Raw genomic sequence first — 22,616 nt, forward strand, 5'->3', positions numbered from 1 at the left:
AGAGTCACTGTGGCCCTGGGACATCAGGAATTGAGCACAGGTGGTCATACTCCAAGCCAAACAAAACATGTACAAGTCACTCAGCCTACTACCAGTCAACAGGAAGAATGCTACACCCTAAGCAAGGGAGGAAGGGAATCCACTTGAGATGCTGCATACATGCCACTGCTAGGCAGTCTCTAGGAACCCAGCTGCTTGCTGCAGTATGAGCTGATCAGGGTTCAGGCAATAGTCTGATTGAAGAACAATTTATCACAGGTAACAGCTCTCGGGCATTAACAGATGCAACCCAAGTCACCAACACCAGGGTTGGCTCCCAGCCACACAGGCACACTCACCTGCCACCAACACGAATCCCCACAGATTCAGCAGTCCTAAGACCTGATTGAATTTGAATCTCCTCCAATAGATGGTCAGACATTACCAGCACTAACTCTTGACCAGGGAGAGGGTCTGCAGGCCAGCTCTCAACTGGCTACACTGACCCCAACGCAACAAAGTGAGCCTCCTGAAAAGCCTAAGAAGGTGCCAGCTTCTTGAGTGGGGGGCTCTGCCAATGGAAAATGTAAATGCTCCTAGTGCTGCTGCCAACCTACAGCCCTGACCTTCCTGGAACCCTTTCCTGCAGAGTCCCAGGCTGTATGTGAATTCAGTGCGGTGAGCAGGCTTGTGCTTCCTCAAGACGTGAAGGCAGGATGTTGTAAAGTCTGTCCCAAGACAACACAACTATTGCCAGTTTATCCACAGATTTTGTTTCATAGGAACACCAGGTGGCCTCCAGCATGCCCAGCCCCGCAGGCCTCCACTGACTGCACAGGGCACAAGGTGCTGGGAGAAGTCTGGCCCAGTCCATTTTCTGCACCATGGGTCCATCAATATTCAGCGCACGAGGCAGTTGTCAGAGTGATGTTCTGGCACTGATTACAAACAGACAGGGCCTGGAGCTCAAGCTGACCAATGCCGTGGGGGGGCTGGGGGGAGGCGGGGGCAGCAAGTGTAAGGAATTTTGGTCCATGTGCCCAGCTAGAGATTATGGGCCCTCCCACTGGGGACCAGAGACACAATCTCCTCCTACTGTTCTCTAAGCTACATGGCCTTAAAGCAGTGTTTTCCAATTTTATTTGGCCACAGAACCCTTTTAAACTCGAAAGAATTTTGCAGAACCCCTAATAACAGTCTAATATATGAAGCTGAAAAAGTAGACCACAAATAAATAAGGATAATAATAAACAAATGCTAAATATGATCATGAGATCAACATGTAGTTTAATTGCACATATTTAAAAACAAAAATCACATAATATTATTTTTAAATCATAAAATGTTATTGTAATGGAATTTTCTCATGGAACCCTTATTTTCACTTTACGGAATCTCGGGGTTCCACAGAACACCGTTTGGGAAACACTGCCTTAAAGGAACAAAGGCCCTGCCACCAACTCTCAGCACCTTGTAACCCCTCCCATGCATGGCTGTAAGTAGTGTAGACTGTGAGGCATGCCTTAGGCAGGGAAAAACACACTTGGAGGAATGGGTATGCACTTGAGTACAGTGTTCCCCGTAAACTGTGTGGCTGGACAGTTTCATAGATGACTAATCATTGAGGGCTCAGTGCATGGAGCTGACTGACTGGGCGGGGCCAATTAATCACCTGTTATGCTATGCTGCCACAGCAGCTTAAAGGGAACACTGAGTACAGATGCTACACTGCTCTCCTCACCCAAGCTGTGCCTTCTTATTGACACTGCAGGTTTTAGCATGGTCATATCCTGCTGCTAGAGCCCCCCTTCCACAGCAGGAAAAGTCCTCAGCAGCAAGGAAAGGCTCTGCCTCTCCTATCACTGACATATGTAGCTACACCCAGTAGTGTGGTGTAGCATAGCTGCAGCCTAAGAAACTCCATCCTCATCAGATTGCCTTTCCATCTGCCTGTTTTGTAACTACAGTGGTTAGGAGTCACACCAGAGCTGGCTGGAGCCTGGGTAGGGATGGGAAGGGAAGCTCTCCTAGTCCATTTCCCTGTGTTTGCCAGATTTCTGGAAAGGAGCAGCTGTACTGACAGGCCCAGATGCTCACCAGCAACTGCATAAGCCAAACACTATAGGAAGGATGAGTGCAGGATAGGTGGGTTCTGCTGTGGCTTGTGGAGCTACTCACAGGGACTTGAACAGAAGCAGGGCACTAGAGTCCCTGGTAATGAGAGGGATTTAGAACAAGCAGCAGGCCTTGAACCAGAATCAGAGTGACTCCCTGGGTGTGAATGTTGGCCACACCACTTTATAGCCCAGCGGAAAGATCTGACTGATCCAATCCCACCGAACCTTAGCCAGCAGCCTTCCTCAGCACACACACACTAGTGCCCAGCCGTGAACAATGCATGGGAGACGCAGCAACATCACTCTAGTGATTCTTAAGAAAATATGATTTTATAGGTATTAAAACCCCAAGGTGACTGCCCAAGGGCTCTGGGCCCTGTGAAGCAAAAAACCTGTACTTTCCCACAGCTATTTCCCTCAGAAACAAGGGCTCCCTTCTCTGCTGTGCTGGAGGGCTTGGAGACTAGGTAGCACTATAACATCAGAGAACATGAGCTATAGCCCTTGGGGAAAAGAAGGAACTGGTGCAGAACTCAAGGCTTTTCTAGACACTCTAGGTGGAAGAGATCTGTGCAAGGCCTCCCACAGCAGGCAGAAGCCATACCCCACTCCTAGTTTCTTGCTCTTTCAAGGAGGCCTCCAGCAGGAACAGGAGAGAGCAGACTATTTCTATAGATAATAGGGATGTAAGCGACTAGTTGTGCTTATTGGGTATTCGAGTAGTGACTCAACTAGTTGCTTCCCCCCTCCCACTGCCTCTATCAGAGAGAGACAGCAAGGGAGGAGGGGGAGAGAAGCAGGAGCCGATGCTGGGAGGAGCCAGCTTAAAAGCCAGTTCCCCCTAGCACCATCTCTGCAGAGAGGCAGAGGTGCAGCTGGCAAAGGGCATGAGCGGGAAGTGAAACAGTCCCTGCTCCAGCCCTAGGGACTGCTGTGCTTCTTCCTTTGAAATGTACAAGAGCTGTGGGCAGCTCTTGTATATTTCAAAGGCAGTGGCGCAGCGGGATAGCGAGTGCCCCCCTTATCAACTAATCCATGGAAGTGCCATCCACTACATGATTAGTTGATTAATCCAAATTTAACATCCCTAATAGATAACAGACAGACAAAGCATAAAGACCCCAAAGGCTTTTTTAAACATCCCAAGGCAGAAAGAAGGGCCCAGCTCAAACAGCCCATCCCCCTCTTTCCCAAGTATGTTGGGGAGGTGGCTTCAACACATTTTTAGAACACCTTCAAAACTAAAATCAAGAATCCAGGCTGCAGCTAGCAGCCAGCACAGCACAATGCAACAAGCTGGGGCATCTCTGCAAAACAGAGCTGAGACTCGGAGAAGCATGCAGTGTGACAGACAGCAGGTTCTGGCATGGCACCAGTTCCCAACTGAGAGGGGGATTAAAAGAAGCATCTTCTCTGAACTATCTTAGCCCCTGTCTAAGGGAGGAATGGTTTCATCACAGGAAACCACGCACTACATAAAGTCAACATTGCCTGATGGGCCTCTGGCTGGAAGGGGCAGTGGACAGCATTACTGAGATATGGCACTACCATGTGGCAGGTATGCTGGCACCAGTGCAGTGCCCTTGTCTCATTCGTGTTCCATTTCTGCATGGCTCCATGTGAAAACCCACATCCTTTCTTCCCACAGCCAAAACAGTGACTCTGGCAGGCTCTCAGCCCTTTTCCCCCTCCTTCCCCCACCTTTCCTCCTCGCCCCCAGAATCACACACTCTGGTTAAAAAAAAGCCTGAGAAGGTGCTACATAAAAGCTGTGGCTCCAGGTTCCAGCTTATGTGGCCAGAGCAGACTGAGCAGAGCCCAGCTGGTGCTATAGGCTAAAAGCTGACTCAGCCAATCCAGGATTCATCTTGGTGGACAGAGCTCACCTATGTCTCTGCTTGGGGGCCACACAGCCCCAATTCTGCTACCAGTCCTTGGAATCCAGCCCAGGAGGCAGCTGCCATTGGGTGTGGTCACTGGGCCAGTCCTGTCCCCATGATTCATCTCCAGGCAGTCCAGTTACAGGCTCTGTTCTCTCACCCAGGTACAAAGGTCAGGCTCTCTGGAACAGCTGCATTGTCAATTCACTACCAGCGTGTTGTCCTGCAGCGGAGCCCTGCAAAGGGACCAGAGGAAACAGAGTGAGTGCTACAGCCCCAGCTCCAACTCTGGATTCATGTGCCAGAGGCCTGGGGCAACTCCTTTGCCTCAGGCCCCACCCCTTCCCACTCCTGCTCCAACCCCACCTCTCTTGTACCCCTTCTCTGAAGGCCCCTCCCCTGAGCTATTTGACCTATGAGTTTGCTGGGGAAGGGTGGTACAGGGTAGTAGTAGGGCTTGGGGTATGCCCCTCCACACTACCACAGATATGGGAGCTATAGGAAGCAGAGTGATGCACACAGCAGCCTGCACCGCTTTGCTGTCCATCTCTCAGTGAGGTTGCTCTGCTTCACCATCCCTGCTGCTGTCCCACATCAGGCCCTTTTCCCCCCTCCAGGGTGCTTGGGCCCCAGTCTACCATGAATATGGGGGCTCAACCCATCCATAGGATGTTTGGGGCAGCCTCTGCAGGGCCCCTGAAAGTTTCCAGAGATAGTGACTCCAACATCTTTTTCTTGAATGGTAACAGCTAATTTAGAACTCATTATTAGACAGGTGTAGTTGCTACTATTTTTTCCAGACTATTACTTTGGATTTATCTATCTTGAATAATGCTGTACGATCTGCAAACTTTGCCATTTCTCTGTTCAATGTCTTTTCCAGATCGTTAGGGAATAGGATGAGCATCACAGGAGCCTTGGGAGACTCCATTGTTTAACTCTCTCCATTCTGAAAAATGACCATTTAATTTCCACTCTTGGCTTCTTATTTAAACAGTGATTGGTCCATGAGGGCTCCTACCCTGTTATCCAGTAGTGACTTAGATCCCAAAACAGCCTTTGGTGGGATCTTGTTGTTCTGAAAATCCAAGTATACGATTCACTGGCTTGCTGTTACCCACGTCTGCTGACCTTTCAGTCATGCCTAACTATTTACAACCACCACCTTGATTCTTCCTCAATCTCTTCCACCATGTTTCTCTGTGTGTCTGATCTGTTCTTTACCACTGTTTCTACCATCTTGCCCAAGACCAAAGTTAGATTTACTGGCCAAGATCACTTCTGGAGCCTTTTTTTTTTTTTTTTTTAAATAAAGAAAATCAGTGTTACATTAGCTACCTTTCAACCCTCTGGCAGGCAGGCTTGTTTCAGTGACACATTAGAAACACTGCCATTTCATATTTCAGTTCCTGGGGGAACACCAGCTGGTCCTGGTAACTTACGAGCAACATGCTCCAAAGCCCCTTCTATTGCCTATGGTATAATGTGCATTTCACTTTCTGTTTAGCACACAGGAATCATTCCCTGCCCCCCACAACTCCAATGCCACCCCCAGCTCTGAGCCTAGAGAGTTCCTGGAACAGGATGAGAGCCAAGTGGTTCTGCCTGCGCTGTCCCCAGAGCCTGCTGGGCCCAACCCTAGGAGCAGTTTGGTTCCTGCTCTGCATACGTACTGCTCGCAGCAGCAGAAGACCGAGCACAAGGAGCTGCTCTGACGGCGGAACTTGCCAGATCTTGGGCTGTCTTTGCACTCGGCAATGTACATGTGGAGCTGAGTGATGGGCACATCATCCTCACACTGGTGCTGGAGAAATGAACAGAGAGGAGTCAGCATGCTGCCTTCCCACCAAGCTTGGCCTGATAACCTTCCCCAGCAGCTCCTAATTCCTTGGGGACACTAGGAGGGGGAGCCAAGCAATGTGGCCTCCAATCTTTTCCATCCATTTTTCTAAGTGCACTGAGACATGTACAAACATGCACCACCAGTAGAAACACAAAATACCTAGCTGTGGGCGCTCTGCTAAGCAGCTGGGTGGCATTGGAATCTCTCCTGAGCAGCCACACAAGTGCCCAACTTTCAGGGATCACTGGAGCCAATCCAGGACATTCCTGGTTCTGAGGGCTAGTGTGGGCATGCTGGAGACTTGACCATGGCCTAGCTGAGACTCTGATGATCTTAACAGAGGCCAAGGATCCAATGGGCCAGAGACAGTCCGGCTCCCCACGTCCTGCTGCAGCCAAGGGAAAGCTTGTCCTCAAGGCAAGTTCCAGGGACCGCAGGAGTTCCACAGAACTGAAAAGAAGGCCACAGCTTCCCCAGAGACGACTTCCCTACTCAATCCCCATAAAGGCAGGCTCCAGGGCCCTCACACCCATTCTTCACAGTCCTCAGGAGGACTGGCAGTATCAGGGCAATGGCAGCACTGCCAGACATGCCAGTGTTGGAGGGACCAACACTCAGAAATGCCACTTTGGAGTCATGCTGGGAATGGGCAGCCTCAGGCACACAAGTGTATATGGTCTCAAGCAAAACTGTCTCCAAAGCATGTCCCCAGGGGAAGCTTGCCAGCTGCAGCCAAGCACTTCACATCCCAGCTTTCCATGCTCCACCCCAAGATGGAGATGGCTGAGGGAACCTGAGACAAGGCCCAGTTCATGCAGGTTGCACATGGCTTTTGGACTCCAACACTGCAGCCCTGTGAAGGCAGCACTCCCTGACTGACCTTGATGGTCTCATAGGAGCCAGTGATGAGTGCAATGAAGAGGCTGAGAACCATGTAGATGAAGAGGCTGATGAAGGTGTAGAGGTACAGCTGGCTGAAGAGCCACACAAGGTAGCTGTTCTGTTGCATCTCGGCAAAGGTCACAAACATGTCATCCCCATTGATGAGGGAGAAGAGGCACTCGGACACCATGGAGAGGGAGCGGAACTGCACATGGGGCACAGAAAGCCAAACCCCTGAGTACTGGTATGGCCAGGTAGACCTTGGAGCACCACTGGGCTCAATAGCAGCAGAGCTACCACCATGATAGATCTTCCCCTTCACAGTAAAGGGCCCTATTCTCTATGTGGCCATTAGCCCTGCTTCCCCAGGTGGGTGTAGAGAAAGGAAGGGACTGGCAGCAGCAGACCCTTGAGGAATCCCAGTTTCTGCTTGCTTCACTTTCTTCTGCCCCTCACCTCACCTGCCTGACCAGGAGCATAGGCTCTGGCAGACCCAAGCCAGGACAAGCCAAACCACTGGCAAGAAGTTCTGTTGCAGCAGCCTCATCTGTCTCAGGACCTATGTTACACTAAACAGTGCAACAGAGAGGGGGATTCCTCATTGCTGCTACCCACTGCACAAGGAGAGGTTGATTCCAGCTGGGTGTTGGAGGAAGAATTGCTGTGTTCCCTGTAGTTTGTTTCTACTGGAACTTGGAGGGGGTAGCTGCCATATTATCGGGCAGGGAGAGATGCAGGGCTGAGTTACTACCAGCACAGCGGGAGACTCCAAGCCCCCAGCCCTAGCTGCACTCCAAGCCACAGAAATCCCAGAGCTTTGGAATTCCACCCAAGAAAAGGTACATCTCCACAGCCCCAACACACACAGATCTGCCCCCCCACATGGTACAGCTCCCTTCCCAATGTAAGCAGATCTAGACTCCTCCCCGCCATCTCCAAAATATGGAGCAGTCTCCCCATGCCTCTAGCCACACAGATTGATGGCCACCCGCAGAATGGTAGTGTTCTCCCCAACACTCCCCACTGTAGACCTGGTCTCTCCAATCAACCCCAATATAGCATAGTGCCCCGTGGTACCTTGACATGGTATGGCCCCAGAACAATCCATCCACAGAAGCAGTAGCCTAGGTAAATAACAGCCACACAGCAGCAGAAGCGGATCACGTTGGGGAGGGCGACCCTCATGGTCACAATGAGAATCTATGGGAAGACAGATACAATTGTAAAACACTAATAGTGCAAGAACTCTCCCCCAGAGTCAGCAGGAGATGCTATGCATAGCTGGGGAGACCCTAGTATATGCAGATACAGGAGCTGCTCCTAGGAATAAGTGGGACATGTCAACCCAGGGAAGGAGGGGTATTAAGGTGGCCAAGGAAGAGAAGCAGGTACAATAGCATAATATAACAGAGCAATGAAACTGAGTATCAGGGCGAGAGATCAGGGGGCAGAATGGTTCTCCAAGGGAGTGTTTGGGGCCCTGTTCTTTTGGAGCATGCGTTGAGTGGACAGATCATTAGCTAGCTTCCACTAGATTCAACTTGTGTGCTGTGAACAGGACTGGCATAGTGGGAGATTGTGGGTCAGCACTGTGGGACATTGGCAAGACTGGGGGAGAGGCAAATCTCATCTGGAATAACCGGAGCATGGCTGCAGGTCAGCATTGCAGCGCAAAGTCTGCGCAGGCCTCTATTTTGAGCTGAGTACAGGCAGGATTGTTTCACTCTCGCTATGTGCTGCATGCAGTATCACTCACATTGTATTTCTGGAAGAAGGTGAGGTAGCGGATAACGCCAACCCAGACCAGGAGCGTGGAGGTGCCCAGGAGGATGCTGCACACATCATAGCTGGCCAAGTTCTACAGACAGAAAGACATGGTAGGCGCTTCACAGCAAACATGGGCCTCCTTCATTAACATAAGCTGCAGTGATTAGTGTACCAGACTACCTGCCACTTACCATCATCCTACCCAGGATTGTGGTGAGTTCTCCATCACTGGAAAGTCTTAATTCAAGACTTTTTCAAAGGGCTCTGCTGGGGAAATTTCTGGCCTGTGTCAGACCAGATGATCACAATGGTCCTTTCTCCATTTGGAATCTGTGAATCCATTACAGTCATGGGAGCAGAAACCAGGGGGTAGGGAGGTCCAAGGAGCAGCAATACAAGACACTGAGGGCAGCATACAGCCCGTTACATGCGTTTGGAAAATGATGGATTGGAAGAGGGCTCCATCAGCAAATGCCTTGCAGCATCTGGTGCGGAGAGGAGACAGTCCTGCACGGGGCAGCTCAAGCAACAGGACCCAGCCAGAGGGGAAAGAAGGACGCTGAAGATTCCCAAGCCTGGCTCCAGGACAACAGAAGCAACCTGTCAGTCCTAATCAAGGCAGGGGTCTCCTTTGCAGTGGGCCAAGGGCCAGGATGCATTGGGTTTAGGATCAGGACAGGGCTGGCTAGTATATCTGGCGTGGTTTCACAAGGCAAAGGAAAGAGCCATTCAGTCCTTTTAAAACTGAACAAAGACCTGGCACGAGGACCTAGTGTCCATTATGTGAAACAGCAGAACATTTTCCTCCTCTCATCTTCTGCTGTCCCTACTACTCGTCATGCAGCATAGCTGCCCTTCTCCCCAGTCCCCTTTGCTTTTCCTAGTAGCTGTAATGCAGCTGTAGTACAGCAGCCCCTATTCCCCCCCCGCCCCCCACTCCCATTTTAGCCTCTGCAGTCTCTAGTGGCCAGAAAGCAGTATAGCTGCCCCTAGTGTTGGGTCCCCTACACCTGTTGTTATGGTCTTGGGAGAGGAGAGATCATCATGCAGGGTTCAGTACAGATCTATAAAGACCACAGTCATGCTCAGTAGCCCTGATCATTCCCTCACTCCAAAGAATGGGGCGAGTATGGGCCACCCAGTCTCAGAAGGGGTCCTTCCCTGTCCATTTTCCAAGGCAAATGGTGCAAGCTCCATAGCAGGCTATTGAGCCCACAGGATTATTGCACTTCTCTTACAACAGCTCTGATCTAGGAGAGAACATGACACAAAGGCAGGGTGTTTAGCATTTCCACCTAGGCTTGGAGTTCCATGCCCAGCACTGGATGTTTTTCTAAGGGCTCTGCTCTGGGGAAATTCTCCGGCTTGTGTCAGACCAGATGATCACAATGGTCCCTTCTTTCCTTGGAATCTATAAATTCATTACAGCCTCCCTGGTTTGTGACTCACTCCCTCTGAGTGTCCTTGAGATGCTAGGGAGCTGGTTCCTCTACTTTCTCAGTGTAGATCCCCTCAAGCTGCAGCTATTAACAGCTGGGCGGCAGGGGGCGGGGAGGAGGGGTAGAAGAAAATGGTCCATTCCCAGGGAATCAGCAACTCCCTTTCCTCTTCTGGCCAAGGAGGAATCCAAGGGCCACAGCCACAAGAGAACAGCAACCACCTGCTGGGAGCAAAGGTCTGGCCTTGCAGGAACCATGCACACCTCTGCCAGTACTGCTGCCCTGGCATTAATTCCAGGGTGGAAAGAGGAGAGGTTTTGCCAGAGATTCTCTGGGAGGATTCCCCAGCACAGTCCCATGGGGGAAAGGGGACACATGGGAATGAATGCCTAGTCATCCCCTCACCTTTGACTCAATTCCAATTTTCATGATGGTCCCGGACACTGTCAAGACATCACTCACAACCAGCAGGATGTACCAGCCATTCACAAACTCCATGCGGTCTGACAGGCAGACGTCCTGGTTGTAGCATCTCTGAAAGAAATGGCCCAACTCCTGCAAGCAGAATGGAAAGAGGTAACAGAACTGCCACAAGGACACAGCTGCTGAGGCAGGGGGCTGAGGCAGACTCCCCAAGGATATCTGATTTGGAAAATGGCTGCTAGGCAGAGAAGCCTCTAGTGGGAGCAGCAGGGCCCCATCCCCCAGAAGTCTCACACTTGCAGAGGAAGAAGTAGACAAAGCCAACCTACCAGCTCTGCCCAGTGCTCCAGGAGCATAAGATTTCCACCCAGCTCGAAATAAATTCATATTTGCCTTTCTGACCAGGTCAGATCATCACATTTCTAACTTCACTGATCTGCAGGGCAATTCAGCTGGATGCACCAGTCTCTGACAGCTCCATCTTGGATTGGTGGTACCCTCACAACAGCCACGCCGAGATACCCACATCCCTCAGGCTTATGCAGTAGTTGTGTGCCCCAAGGCATTCCACCCTTCTGCCTGTGAGACCTGCCTTCAATGGGGATTGCTGCAGTAAGCACAGATTTATACTCAAGCAGAGATCCATCCATCTTGAGACTGCAGGGGTGCATGGGGCTGTGCTGTCAGAACCTGATGTTTGCACCCAGTTGAACTCCCAGCGTTAATGCTATCAGCGCAGCATGCCTGGCCAGTTCTCACCTGCTGCAGCATCAGGCCCCGGATGATGGAGCGAGCACACAGGATGAACGACAGCACACAAACAAGGATCACAGCCACATCGAAGAACACACGGAAGGTGTTGTCTCCTGGAAGAGGCAAAGGGTCCCCTCAGCAAGGTAATACTAGGGCAGCCAAATGGAGCCCAGTGCAGTGTGGGAGAGCCCCAGGGGAGGAGACACAGGTAAAGAGACAGGCTCCTCCGCAAGAGCTGAACACTCAAGGGTCAGAGAATGGAGCCAATGATGCCAGGAGCCCACATGCAGCAGCAGCCTAAAGTGCCCTGCAGAGAGCAGCCACCACCAGCAGTCTGCTAGACAGCAGGGTGGAGCCAGTCCTGCTCTGATCACAGAAGTGGCCCATGGTCTTTCAGGGACACCTGTCCTGAGTCACATCACCCAGAGACCACTCCAAAGGTACTAAACAGATCCCCCCACCTGCCCAGATTGTCCCCTGGCAGAAATCTATCTGAAGCCTTCTCACCCAGAGATGAGGTCACATTTACTGTGAAGGGGGGATGTCTAGAAAGGACAGGCCTTCATGGTGCACCGCAGTGCCAGTACAGCTGCACAAATGCTCATTTCAGCAGGGGTGGAAAGGGGCAGAGTGCCCCGTTCTGTCTGCCCTGCCCAACCCCTACCTCGGCCATAGACGCTGGGATCCTTGCACTCTTTAATGTCAGCTTTGTTGTCCAGGCTGATCTTCACCCGGCCACTGTGTGCCTTGTTGTCAAACGTGATCTGATGAGGACAGAGGAAGACTGCTACTTCACAGCACGGAAGGGCTGGGGTTGCCAGGAACCCCTCTGGCTAGATAGTCCTCAACAGCCCCACTTCACCTCTGAGCTCTCCCTCCCCTATTGCACTCCTCCTTTGCAGAGTTGCATGTGCCAGCAGCACTGACCCTGTGGCAGAGAACTCGCTCAGCTAGCCCCTTGGGCTCTTCTGGCTCTCTGGGAAGAGTCCTTGGCTCAGACTCATGAGCCAACTACAGTCCAGCATCTGCACTGGCTCTACAGGGCTACAGGAATGAGCAGCAGCAGACTTTGCATTCTCTAGAATCAGCACATGGCACTGTGGATCAAGACAATTTTCACAATTGTTTTCCTGCTTGATACAACACCCACTGGAACTGCCCCAAGGCCAGAAACCTTGGCCTGCTCCCCAAGACCCTCCTCTTATGTCCTGGCAGTTCACCACCTTAGAGACACAGCCCAAGGAGCTACCCTCCGCTTGTGTGGTATTGCAGCCTGATTCATTGCCCTGGAGCACAGAGCTGGGAGGAATTCAGCCCAAGAGCAAGTGCTCCCCCAACAGCAAGAACAAGCAGGCTGTGGAGTGGCCTTCCCAGAAGGCAGTACAGTCTAACGGGGCTTGTCCATCTCTCGTGCTTCCCCCAGGCAGCTGCAGCCATTGTGGAGTGAGTACTGGCTATGTATTTCTCTGGCACAGGCGGGACGTGTGCAGTCCTGGCTGAGAGCTGGGCCAGGGTTACTCACAGTGATGGTGAAGGTGTAGCAATCCGGGATCTCATTATTAATGATCGTTTGGATGTTGATAGCCTTCAGTTTAAACTGGATGGTGACATTAATGAGCCTGTAGAAGACAGCAATCAGACTAATGCTCCAATGGGAGAGCTGTGCATCACAATAAGAAATTCTGCATCATACAGCCCCTTTCAGCCAAAATCTACACCTTAAGAAGCAGGTGTTGGGCCCAGTTTACAGATTGGGAAATGGTGATGCAGTGACTTAGCCGAAATCACTGAATCAGTGGCAGAGCCAGAAGCAGAAGCCAGAATTCTGACTCACTGCTCCATCCAATTAGTAACACTGCCTTGGTTTCTCATCAGGTGATGTCTTCACACTGCAGCAGTATGGCTTAAGCTAGTTAACCTAGTATAGCCCCAGCCAACATCCGAGGAGCAGTTCAAGCAACTAGCTTGAGCCACCACCCAGGCCATGGCAGTCATATAGTTATTTTTAGTGTGTCAGCTTGAGTAGTGTGCATGCACACCTCCCAGTGGCAGTGCAGAGGTACCTTAAAAGCAATGCTATGAATGTAACTGTGAAGTCCCCAGATTTAGCAGCATGTTGAATAAACGCTGGAGAAGTGGAATTTCTTGTAGACAATACAGCAACGACACCACTGAGCTAGTGTAATCCACACACCTAGTGGGTGTGGTTCACTGTTCCATGTAGTGGCACTTAGACCACTTACAGCAAGAGATAAGAATGAGTGAGCTCTACAGCCTAAGGTAAAAAGCAGTTGGCTTTATAGCTCAAACTGTAGAAACTCTGACACTAAGCTCCAAAAGTCCCAGGTTCAAATCCACCTGCAGGCGGTTACGCTAGCACAGGCTGGGGCAGGCCCCAGAGCTCACACAAGAAGGGGAAGAGGGACCCATAAAGAACAAAAACAGCTTGTTCAGCATTTCAAAGCCCAGCTAGGCAGCCTGCCCATGTTCAGCAGCTCCTAAGAACTCTTACAAGAGCAGGGTCTTTTCAGGATACTGAGCTGTTTTGTTTAACTAGGGTGTCTGGTCTGTCAGTCAACCTGCCCACCTGTCCCTCTGAACTCAGTCCAGCCAGTCAGCAGGCCAGCACATCTGTCTCCCCACCAGCACCCAGTTCCAACAGCCAGCCCACCCTCCTGTGTTACCTCTGCCTCCAACTCAGCCCAGGCAGCCAGCACCCCTGTGTTCCTCCATGACTTTACCCTGCCACGGAGCCCAGCCACTTTGTCTGTCACTCTCTCATCATTCTCAGAACCAGGTTGCCCCACTGAGAAATGTGAAGATTGTTCTTGCAGTTTCATCCCCGCAGCTGGTGGGGGGAGAGGGGAGGATGAATTGCTGCTTTCACTCAGTGATAATTCAGCTTGGTCTAGCAGATAGAGCACCAGGCTGGGACTCTGCCACTGGCCTGTTTGATGACCATGGCAGTCACTCCCCTTCCACACCTGGTTCCCTTCTGTCTCTCTCTTGTCTACTCAGATTAGGCTTCTGAGGGCAGGGCTGTGGCTCACTTGGCATCTTCACAGCATCTGTTCTGTGATGGCAACTGAGCAACACTGAAGTGGGGGGTGGTGCCAGCTCAGCCAGGCCCACAGGAGCAAGTCAGATGTATATGTACTTGGGGAACTGAGCTGTGTCCTGTGAAGCCCAGGCTGTGACGCTCCCCCTCTGGTTGAGGAAGTTGATTCATCTATCTGGAATGGGGTGCACTAGGCCCTGAGGTCCCTGTGACGGGCCCCTGCCCATGCTTTATGAAATGGACTTATGGACATAAATATACCTAACTCAAAGGTGCTTTAAGCAAATTATTCCATGTAGCCTAACAATCTTTATGTTGCAATCCACTGCTTCTGTTTATCTTATTTTGGTATTATGTATCACTCTTGTGTGTAAAATTAGACATATGGGGTAGGGAATGGAAAGACATCAAGTGGGCATCAGTGTTTGGGCAATCATATGCAATTAGCCTTTTGTCCTTAAGTCTTAGCAGTGGTTGGTAGGGAACAGACAGGTGACTCCCCATGCAATAAGGGAATTCTTTAAAAAGAATAGGAAGGTAAGAGTCTTTTGTCTTTGGGCTGGCTGGACACACCTGAGGAGGGTGAACCAGAGACCTCAGAGGAAGTGAAATTTCCCTGGTTTTGGAGGTGCAGCTGGAACAGAAGCAGTTTTAAGGTGAATTTATAAGAAGTTTGTGCTGAGAATTTGTGTGTTAGAATTAGCTAAGCATATTCCGATACTTTTGATTTGTAATCTACTTTGCTCTGCCTGTTCTGACTTATTACCACTTAAATCCTGCTGCTTGTACTTAACAACATTACTTTTACTTACTATCAAGCCCAGTGTAAATGATTGTTACCTGGAGGGCAACCAGTATGTACATTCCCCCTTTCACTGCTAAAGGGGACTTACCCAAATAATTCATTGGGGGATTTCATCCCATTTGGGGAGTGGTATCGCAAGAAGCTGGGCCCAAAACTGCACTCTCCTTGGATCTGAAGAGGTTCGGGGAAGGGGGGGCACTAATCTCAGCATGGGGCCTTGGCTGGGGGAGACCAGCAGAGCTGGCCCAGCAGGGGACTGGGCAGTGAGAAGCCCCAGAGAGCAGGAAGGCAAATTGCAGTGGCTGTGTAAACACACACGGGTGGCACCCCCAAAGGGTCTTCTGTGACCTCACCCCATCACAGTCCCCTGCTGGAAGCCTAGTGGTCCTGCCATACCCCTCCCCAGAAAAGAACAGTAGAGAGGTCATCTACTGAGTTGCCTAAAGTGACTTTGTGAGAAGCAACCGATCATGGGCCAGCAGGTCAGTATAAGAAGAGCTGCAGAGCCAAAGCAAGAGTAATTCCTTGCTAGAGCTGGAATAGAGCAGATGGTGCTCTGGGCTGGCTGATGGGACTCCACCAGAACAAGGCCCTGAGTTAAGGTGAAGAACGTGCTGGAGCCATGGGGAAGTGACCCAGAGAATTATAGCAGCAAGCAGTTAGAGAGGCATCGCAGGCAGCTGCTATCTACAGGATCCCTAGACTGGGACCCAGAGTGAAGGGTGGGGCTGGGTCCCCACCCAATCCTCATTTTCCACTGGAGGAAGAGGCCTGGACTTTAAGACACGCCAGAAGGGGAACTGAATTGTTGCAGCCCAGCTGAAAAGTTATGGCCTTTCTGGCCACAAGAGGGTGAAGAGTCAGAAGACATTGCCTCCAGAAAAGGACCTTTATTGACACAAGACAAACTGCGAGGCCTCCCCCAGGGCTGTTGAGACCTGTTCCCACTGTCACAAACAACCTTGATACAATTGCATTCAAACGCGTCCAGCTCTCTGTCAAAACTTATCAAGTTTTTGCCCCTGCAACTCCTATTGGGAGACTGTTCCAGAACCTCACTCCTCTGGTGGTTCCCTTGGAAAGAGAAGTGACCTCAAGTCACTCAGGCCTCTCTACCCCTCGTGCCTGGAGAGATAAGGCACTTACTTGTGAAACTTGAGTGTGAAGTTCCGGTAGCTGTGGTGGGGCTGCAGGGAGAGCTTCTCCACAGGCTGTGGGGGCCAGGGAATCCTCTCCATGGGGTCCACGCCCAGGCAGTCTGCAGAGGAAGGGGAGGATATTCTTAGAGAGCCAGCCCAGTCAGCCCCCACACACAGGGCCTGCTGTTCCTTCTTCCACCAGCAAGGAAACCCTCCCCCCACCCCACATGTGCATACACACACATACAATGGCACCACTTGCCACAGCAACAACTAGTCCCCCAAGATGGAGCAGAGAAGAAGGACCTAAGCCTGCTTTTCAAGCAAGAGCTAGAAGCTGGTCTAAGCCAAGCAACCCCTCACATGTTAACAGAGCACATTAACATGGCATCTACCCCACTGTGCCATGGGCAATCATCACAGGCTGGGTACAACAGACCATGCCTACTTAAAACATTCCCAGAAATGCCCCCCATCCCTGAGGCCAGGGCACGGCTCCAGGGAGCTCACCTGCCAATGGAGAGCTTCCCACCATCCCCCACCTTGGATTTAGCGTGAGCAAAGTCTTGGGTGCACTCTCCTTGCAAGGCACCAATGGAGCTATAAATCACTGGGGCTCACTCTGTCCCCACTGAGGTGCATGGATCCCTCCACAAGATGTGTAGGACAAGAGCCTAGATAGAGAAAGGGCACAGACAGCAAGACCAAGCTTTGCAAGGCATTGCCATCTTACCAACAAAACCCTCAGCTCTGCCATGTAGCCAATGCCTGCGGCCACCTCTTCAGCTGTCATGCAGCTTGGGCACCACATGACTCATCAAGCCAGGATGAGTGGGCAATAGCCAGCATCAGCTCATGGGACCCACAGAGAGATCCACCTGTGCCCTGCTAATCCACAGATAGCCACTTTAAAGCCACAGGTTATCTGCACCTGCAGATGCGGGTATCCACAGCTCATTTGTGCAGACGCAAATACAAATTTTGTACCTGGAAGGCTGCAAATTTGCAGATATCTGCTTTCTCTCCCTGGGTACCTGCATCCATGGGTGTTAATCCATGGCTCATTTTTGCAGATACAAGAGCCTGATTGTACTACAGGCACACAGAAGCACTGAGCAGCCTGGGGCTTGCTTACCTGTGATGATCTTGGGGTCAATGTTGAAAGTGTCATTGGCAGGGTCAATCTGTCCTTTGCGGTAGTACTGCTGGCACAGCATGAGGGCCGACTGGTTCCCACTACACTCCCCACGCACATAGGCATAGCGTCCAATAGTCTCGTTAGGGATAGCCAAGTACTGGGAAAGAAGGAGACTTTACCACCCTGCCCTAGAGACCCTAGTAATGCTCTGCTATGAGTCACAGAGAGCCCTCTGACCCAGCCCCGCACCACTCTGCTTATCCCAAAGACTCATGCCCTGAAAATCCAGATAGCCACAGATATCTGCATGCCACATTTGCAGGTCATAAGTAAATACAAATTTTGTATTCACACAAGACTCTACCAGCCTGCCTATGGCTCCCACGACCCCAGTGCTTTCCTCTCACCTTATCCACAGCATAGAACATGTGATCATAGAGGTCTCTCTGAGTATAGACAGCATATGTGTCCTCTGACCCATCCACATAGTCCTTCAGAAACAGGTGTTTGAAAGCAATGGTATTCTCCTCCTTGAATGTCACCACCATCTGATTGCTGAGCCCAAAGAGGATGAGCTGAAGAAGGGGAGAGGAGGATGAAACCAGCAGAGAATGCTGCCTCTGGAAATAGCTTATCATTGGAGTGTTTCATTCTGTAGCATCACAAGTGCCATTCACTCACATAGCCCCTGTGAGGCTCCTCTCTCTACAATGATGACTGCATCAGCCTTTCAAATATCACAATCTCCTCTCACTCAACTTAACACAGAAGCTCGTTTCTAGAATCACCACAACTACCTCATTGGCTAGAATATTATAAAATATATGGAGATATACCAATCTCCTAGAACTGGAAGGGATCTTGAGAGGTCATCAAGTCCAGTCCCCTGCCCCCATGGCAGGACCAAGTACCATCCCTGACAAATTTGCCCCAGATCCCTAAATAGCTCCCTCAAGGATTGAACTCACAACCCTGGGTTTAGCAGGCCAAATGCTCAAACCACTGAGCTATCCCTCCCCCATTAAGAGCTGGAGGAAAGAAGCAATGACTGACAATCATATCTGGTAGCAGTGGTGTGTTCTATGAGCTTCTACTGAATGGTACTAACACCATGGTGCATAATTGGCTGGATAACCGTAGTCAGAGAGTTGTTGTTAACGGTTCTAAATCCTGCTGGAAAGGGATAACAAGTGGAGTTCCTCAAGGGTCTGTTTTGGGACCCGTACTGTTCAATATCTTCATCAATGATGTAGATATTGGGATAGAGAGTACGCTTATTAAGTTTGCAGATGATACCAAACTGGGTGGGGTTGCGACTTCTTTGGAGGATAGGGACATAATTCAAAATGACCTTAGCAAGTTAGAGAAATGGTCAGAGGTAAACAGGATGAGCTTTAATAAAGAGAAATGCAAAGTGCTCCACTTAGGAAGGAACAATCAGTTCCATACATACAAGATGGGAAGCGACTGTCTAGGAAGGAGCATGGCGGAAAGGGACCTAGGGGTCATAGTGGACCACAAGTTGAATATGAGTCAACAGTGTGATGCTGTTGCAAAAAAAGCAAATATGATTCTAGGTTGTATCAACTGGTGTGTTGTAAGCAAAACTCGTGAAGTCATTCTGCCGCTCTACTCTGCACTAGTTAGGCCTCAGCTGGAGTACTGTGTCCAGTTCTGGGCGCCACATTTCAAGAAAGATGTGGAGAAATTGGAACGGGTACAGAGAAGAGCGACAAGAATGATTAAAGGTCTAGAGAACATGACCTATGAAGCCAGGCTTCGTGAACTGGGCTTGTTTAGTTTGGAAAAAAGAAGATTAAGGGGGGACATGATAGCGGTTTTCAAATATCTAAAAGGGTGTCACAAGGAAGAAGGAGAAAATTTGTTCCTCTTGGTTTCTGAGGACAGGACAAGGAGTAATGGGCTTAAAGTGCAGCAGGGGAGGTTTAGATTGGACATTAGGAAAAAATTCCTAACTGTCAGGGTGGTCAAATATTGGAATAAATTGCCAAGGGAGGTGGTGGAATCTCCCTCTCTGGAGATATTTAAGAACAGGTTAGATAGACATCTGTCAGGGATGGTGTAGATGGAGCTTGGTCCTGCCTTGAGGGCGGGGGGGCTGGACTCGATGACCTCTTGAGGTCCCTTCCAGTCGTATGATTCTATGATTCTATGGAGGACATGCCATTTGCAATAGTAGTAGTAATGGCATTACATTAGGCTATTGGGGTCTTGGAGCATGGAGATGGCTCCTCTCTCTACAATAAGCTTCCCTGTCATTGATACTTTTAGGAACAAAGTTGGCATCATCTTTGAGGAGAAAGCCACACTCCCTCCACGCTATGCCTTCTGCTTCCACGTAGCTTCCCTCCATCAATATTTGGGAAAGTGGGAAGCATCTGGAGAAAGGAGGACATTTCTCATCATAACCTCTGGTTGAGCAACTTCCTTGTGAAAATCCTCATGTCTGGGAAGGCCTCCCTCTGCAAGTAGCTCCTCTCCTAGATATGAAATGATGGAGTCTAGATCTTTAAGATGTTGGTAAAACTTGTCTCCTTTTGCTTCCAGTCCCCTCACTGGTCCTGTTTGGGTCAAGGTTTTTTCCTTCTCTCCTGCCTAGGTGTCTCCTTGCATTTCTGTTTCCCACCTATGCTCCCTCTCCAGAGCCATCCCTAGGGTATGGTATATTGGGGTAACCAATCCAGACCCACGCTTTGGGGGTGGGCCATCATGGAGTATCTGGCAGAGGGTTGGGGAAGGGAGGGGCTGAGGTGCCACAGGCAGGTTCTTGCCAACAGACTTAGTAGCCTGCCTGCCTGCAGAGCTAAAGGCTTGCAGAGCTTAAAATGTTTCTGCCTGCTCAGCCATGTGCTTGAGTGAGTGAGCGAGCAGGAGGATTGTGCTTTGTGGCTGCCTGTTATTCAAACAGGCAGCTGCCACTGACCAGTGTCTGTCCAGAAACTGGCCAATGGGATTGTGCTGGGAGTGGGAGCAGCATCTGAATCTTCCCCCCTCCTCTCCAGACTCAAAGAGAAAGTGCCCCACAGCTGCGTTTCTGAGCAAGGTGCAGGGCAAGCAGGGGAGCCTGCCTGGGGCTCCCCACTGCCTCTGCAGGCCGGATCCCGTGGCTTGGTGAGCCATATTTTGCCCAGACCTGATTTATACCCAAGACTAAGCAGTACCCTAGGCTCCTCTCTACTAGGGATGTTAATAGTTAACCAGTAAACCTCACCTTAACAGGGAGGCTTTCCAATATGATTAATCAGTAGGCTAGAGCAACCCTCCACAGGCAGGGGGCTGCTTCAGCCCCACAGGGCCTGCCAAAGGCAGGAGGCTGCTACAGCCCAGCCAGAGCAACCTCCATTCACAATTTGGAGAGGGGGGAGGGGAAGACACTCCAGCCCAGCCAGGCAGGAGCACTCCTCCACCAGCTCCCCCATTATAATCGGTTAACTTATTAAAATTAACATATAACTGGTTAAACAATTAAACTGGATTTTACATCCCTCCTCACTACATAACAGGAGATAGAAGTTACAATGATGGAACCAGAATAAAATGGGCCGCAGGTGGCCACAGCTGAGAGTACAGTGCTTTTCTGGGCACGCCCTCATCTCCGTGCCCCCAGCCAGGCCCCACACACCTGGATGGTAACAATGATGATCTTGATGATTTGCAGCACCAGCTTGAAGGGTTTGCGGCCCTTGGCACGGAACTTGTCACACGGGCTCATGAAGAAGTACTTGAGGCGCCTGCGTAAGTCTTCCTCCTCAGGAAGGAGGGAGGCAGAGTCCACACGAGGCCTGGCCCCCACATCCTGAGATCCATAGGTATTCACAGGAGTCAGCAGCCTCTGTCTCTCTGGAGGATGGGAAGGGGAGAGAATAGTGAGAGGTGGAAGACAGAAATATAAATATAAGTCACCATGGCCTCAACTCACTGATACACTCCCTGCTCCAAACACTAGGAGAGATTTCAGATCCTGGCCAGGTTTAGTAAGCTTGCTCTCTTAGCCTGCTTCCTCCCGCTCTCACGCTCCAGCAAAGTGGTAGTGGTAGTGTCAGCCTAACTTACATAAGAATAACCATACTGGGTCAGACCAAAGGTCCATCTAACCCTGTATCCTGTCTTCCAAAAGTGGCCAATGCCAGATGTCCTAGAGGGAGTGAACAGAACAGGGAATCATCACATGATCCCTCTCCTATCATTCAACTTAATTCCAGTTTCTAAATAAAGATCTAAAACTGAGCAGAGAGTGGTTGGAGGGGGAGGGCAAGAAACACACCCTTCCATGGTCTCCGAGATGGGGGTGCAGCCTAAACCCCCAGTCTCAATAATTCTTATAACTGAACACTTCACCATCTATACATCCAAGAAAAATCCCTTCTTCTCTGTGACCTATCTGACAGGAGCATCATGGATCCAGCCATGTTGGCTCCTCAAATAAGTCAGACAAGACTGGCCCCGAGGATTTCTTACCAGGAAGGTGGTTTATTTACTCGCTGGTGGTAGCCTCAGCAATGACTTAGATACCAATTCTCCATGGATTGGCCAGATTATTTCATCTCTTCACAGGGTTTGGAAGAAGCAACACAAGATTATCATTTAAATGCCACCCAGAAAGTTGTCAGGTGCCCTTCAGAACCAGAAACAACTCAGGACCCTGCCCTAAGAAGCCTATACCCTAGCCTTAGACATGAGTGCAACAAACAAGGAGGGGACAGATAAGCATTACAGCAGCATGCTTAAGCAAGGTAACATCATCAACTTTAATAGGGCAACATTTGTGGGTGAATAGTGTGGAAATAATGTTTATAGTAGGGGGTTCTGAAAGCCACTGAACCAAACTGTAAACACTGTATATAATGGAAAAGACTTCAAATCAGGAAGTGCAGGAGCACCTCCAGCACCCCTAGTTCCAGCACCCCTAGTTCCAGCACCTATGCGTAGGTGACAGGAGAAACAGGGCCTGGATAAAGTATACGGGAGCTCTGGATGAGGAGGGGGCTGAACACATTAAAAGGGTTACAATGGAATTTCCAGTTCCTTCATTCAGCAGGAAGAGATGATGCAATTCTGCTCATCACAAAGATTTAGACTTAGCTTGGGAGCAGACAGAACAGCACAGACAGACAGGGCTGCGCATACAGAATGTGAGCAATGATACACCCTCAACTGGTTAACATTTGGTCACCCAAGGACCTGGCCACACAAGCTCTGGAGAAACATGGAAGTTATGGGAGTCTGTGTGTCCTTTTATGGGGTTCAGGGTCACATGATACACTCTGATCCCAAAAAGCATGTCAGGCCTTTGGCCTCACAGAAGCTTTAGGGGCCTCCTTCAACTCTCCTGTTGTGGCCATAGCAAAGTAACCAGCCAACAGAGCTAGACA

General features: G+C 50.3%; 1 protein-coding gene across 4 annotated transcripts in view; it reads right to left on the reverse strand.

The window, feature by feature from the left end:
- Positions 1–1,241: 1,241 nt before the first annotated feature.
- Positions 1,242–22,616, reverse strand: part of MCOLN1 (mucolipin TRP cation channel 1) — a 124,063-nt gene continuing 102,688 nt past the window's right edge. For 2 of the 4 annotated variants that reach the window (XM_075902115.2, XM_075902114.2), the window contains exons 2-14: positions 20,867–21,084; positions 17,631–17,798; positions 17,221–17,380; positions 16,093–16,204; positions 12,606–12,702; positions 11,748–11,847; positions 11,090–11,196; positions 10,313–10,462; positions 8,458–8,559; positions 7,779–7,901; positions 6,700–6,906; positions 5,650–5,780; positions 1,242–4,212 (exon numbers count right to left, since the gene is read on the reverse strand). In XM_075902115.2, coding sequence (XP_075758230.2) covers positions 4,176–4,212; positions 5,650–5,780; positions 6,700–6,906; positions 7,779–7,901; positions 8,458–8,559; positions 10,313–10,462; positions 11,090–11,196; positions 11,748–11,847; positions 12,606–12,702; positions 16,093–16,204; positions 17,221–17,380; positions 17,631–17,798; positions 20,867–20,956 — 1,584 coding nt within the window. In that variant the 5' untranslated portion in view covers positions 20,957–21,084 and the 3' untranslated portion in view covers positions 1,242–4,175. The remainder of the gene's footprint in view (positions 4,213–5,649; positions 5,781–6,699; positions 6,907–7,778; positions 7,902–8,457; positions 8,560–10,312; positions 10,463–11,089; positions 11,197–11,747; positions 11,848–12,605; positions 12,703–16,092; positions 16,205–17,220; positions 17,381–17,630; positions 17,799–20,866; positions 21,085–22,616) is intronic. The other 2 variants (XM_075902118.2, XM_075902117.2) reach the window with 2 other exon arrangements.

This window comes from Pelodiscus sinensis, chromosome 31 (assembly GCF_052426305.1).
Source record: "Pelodiscus sinensis isolate ZL-2025 chromosome 31, ASM5242630v1, whole genome shotgun sequence".
NCBI lineage: Eukaryota > Metazoa > Chordata > Testudines > Trionychidae > Pelodiscus > Pelodiscus sinensis.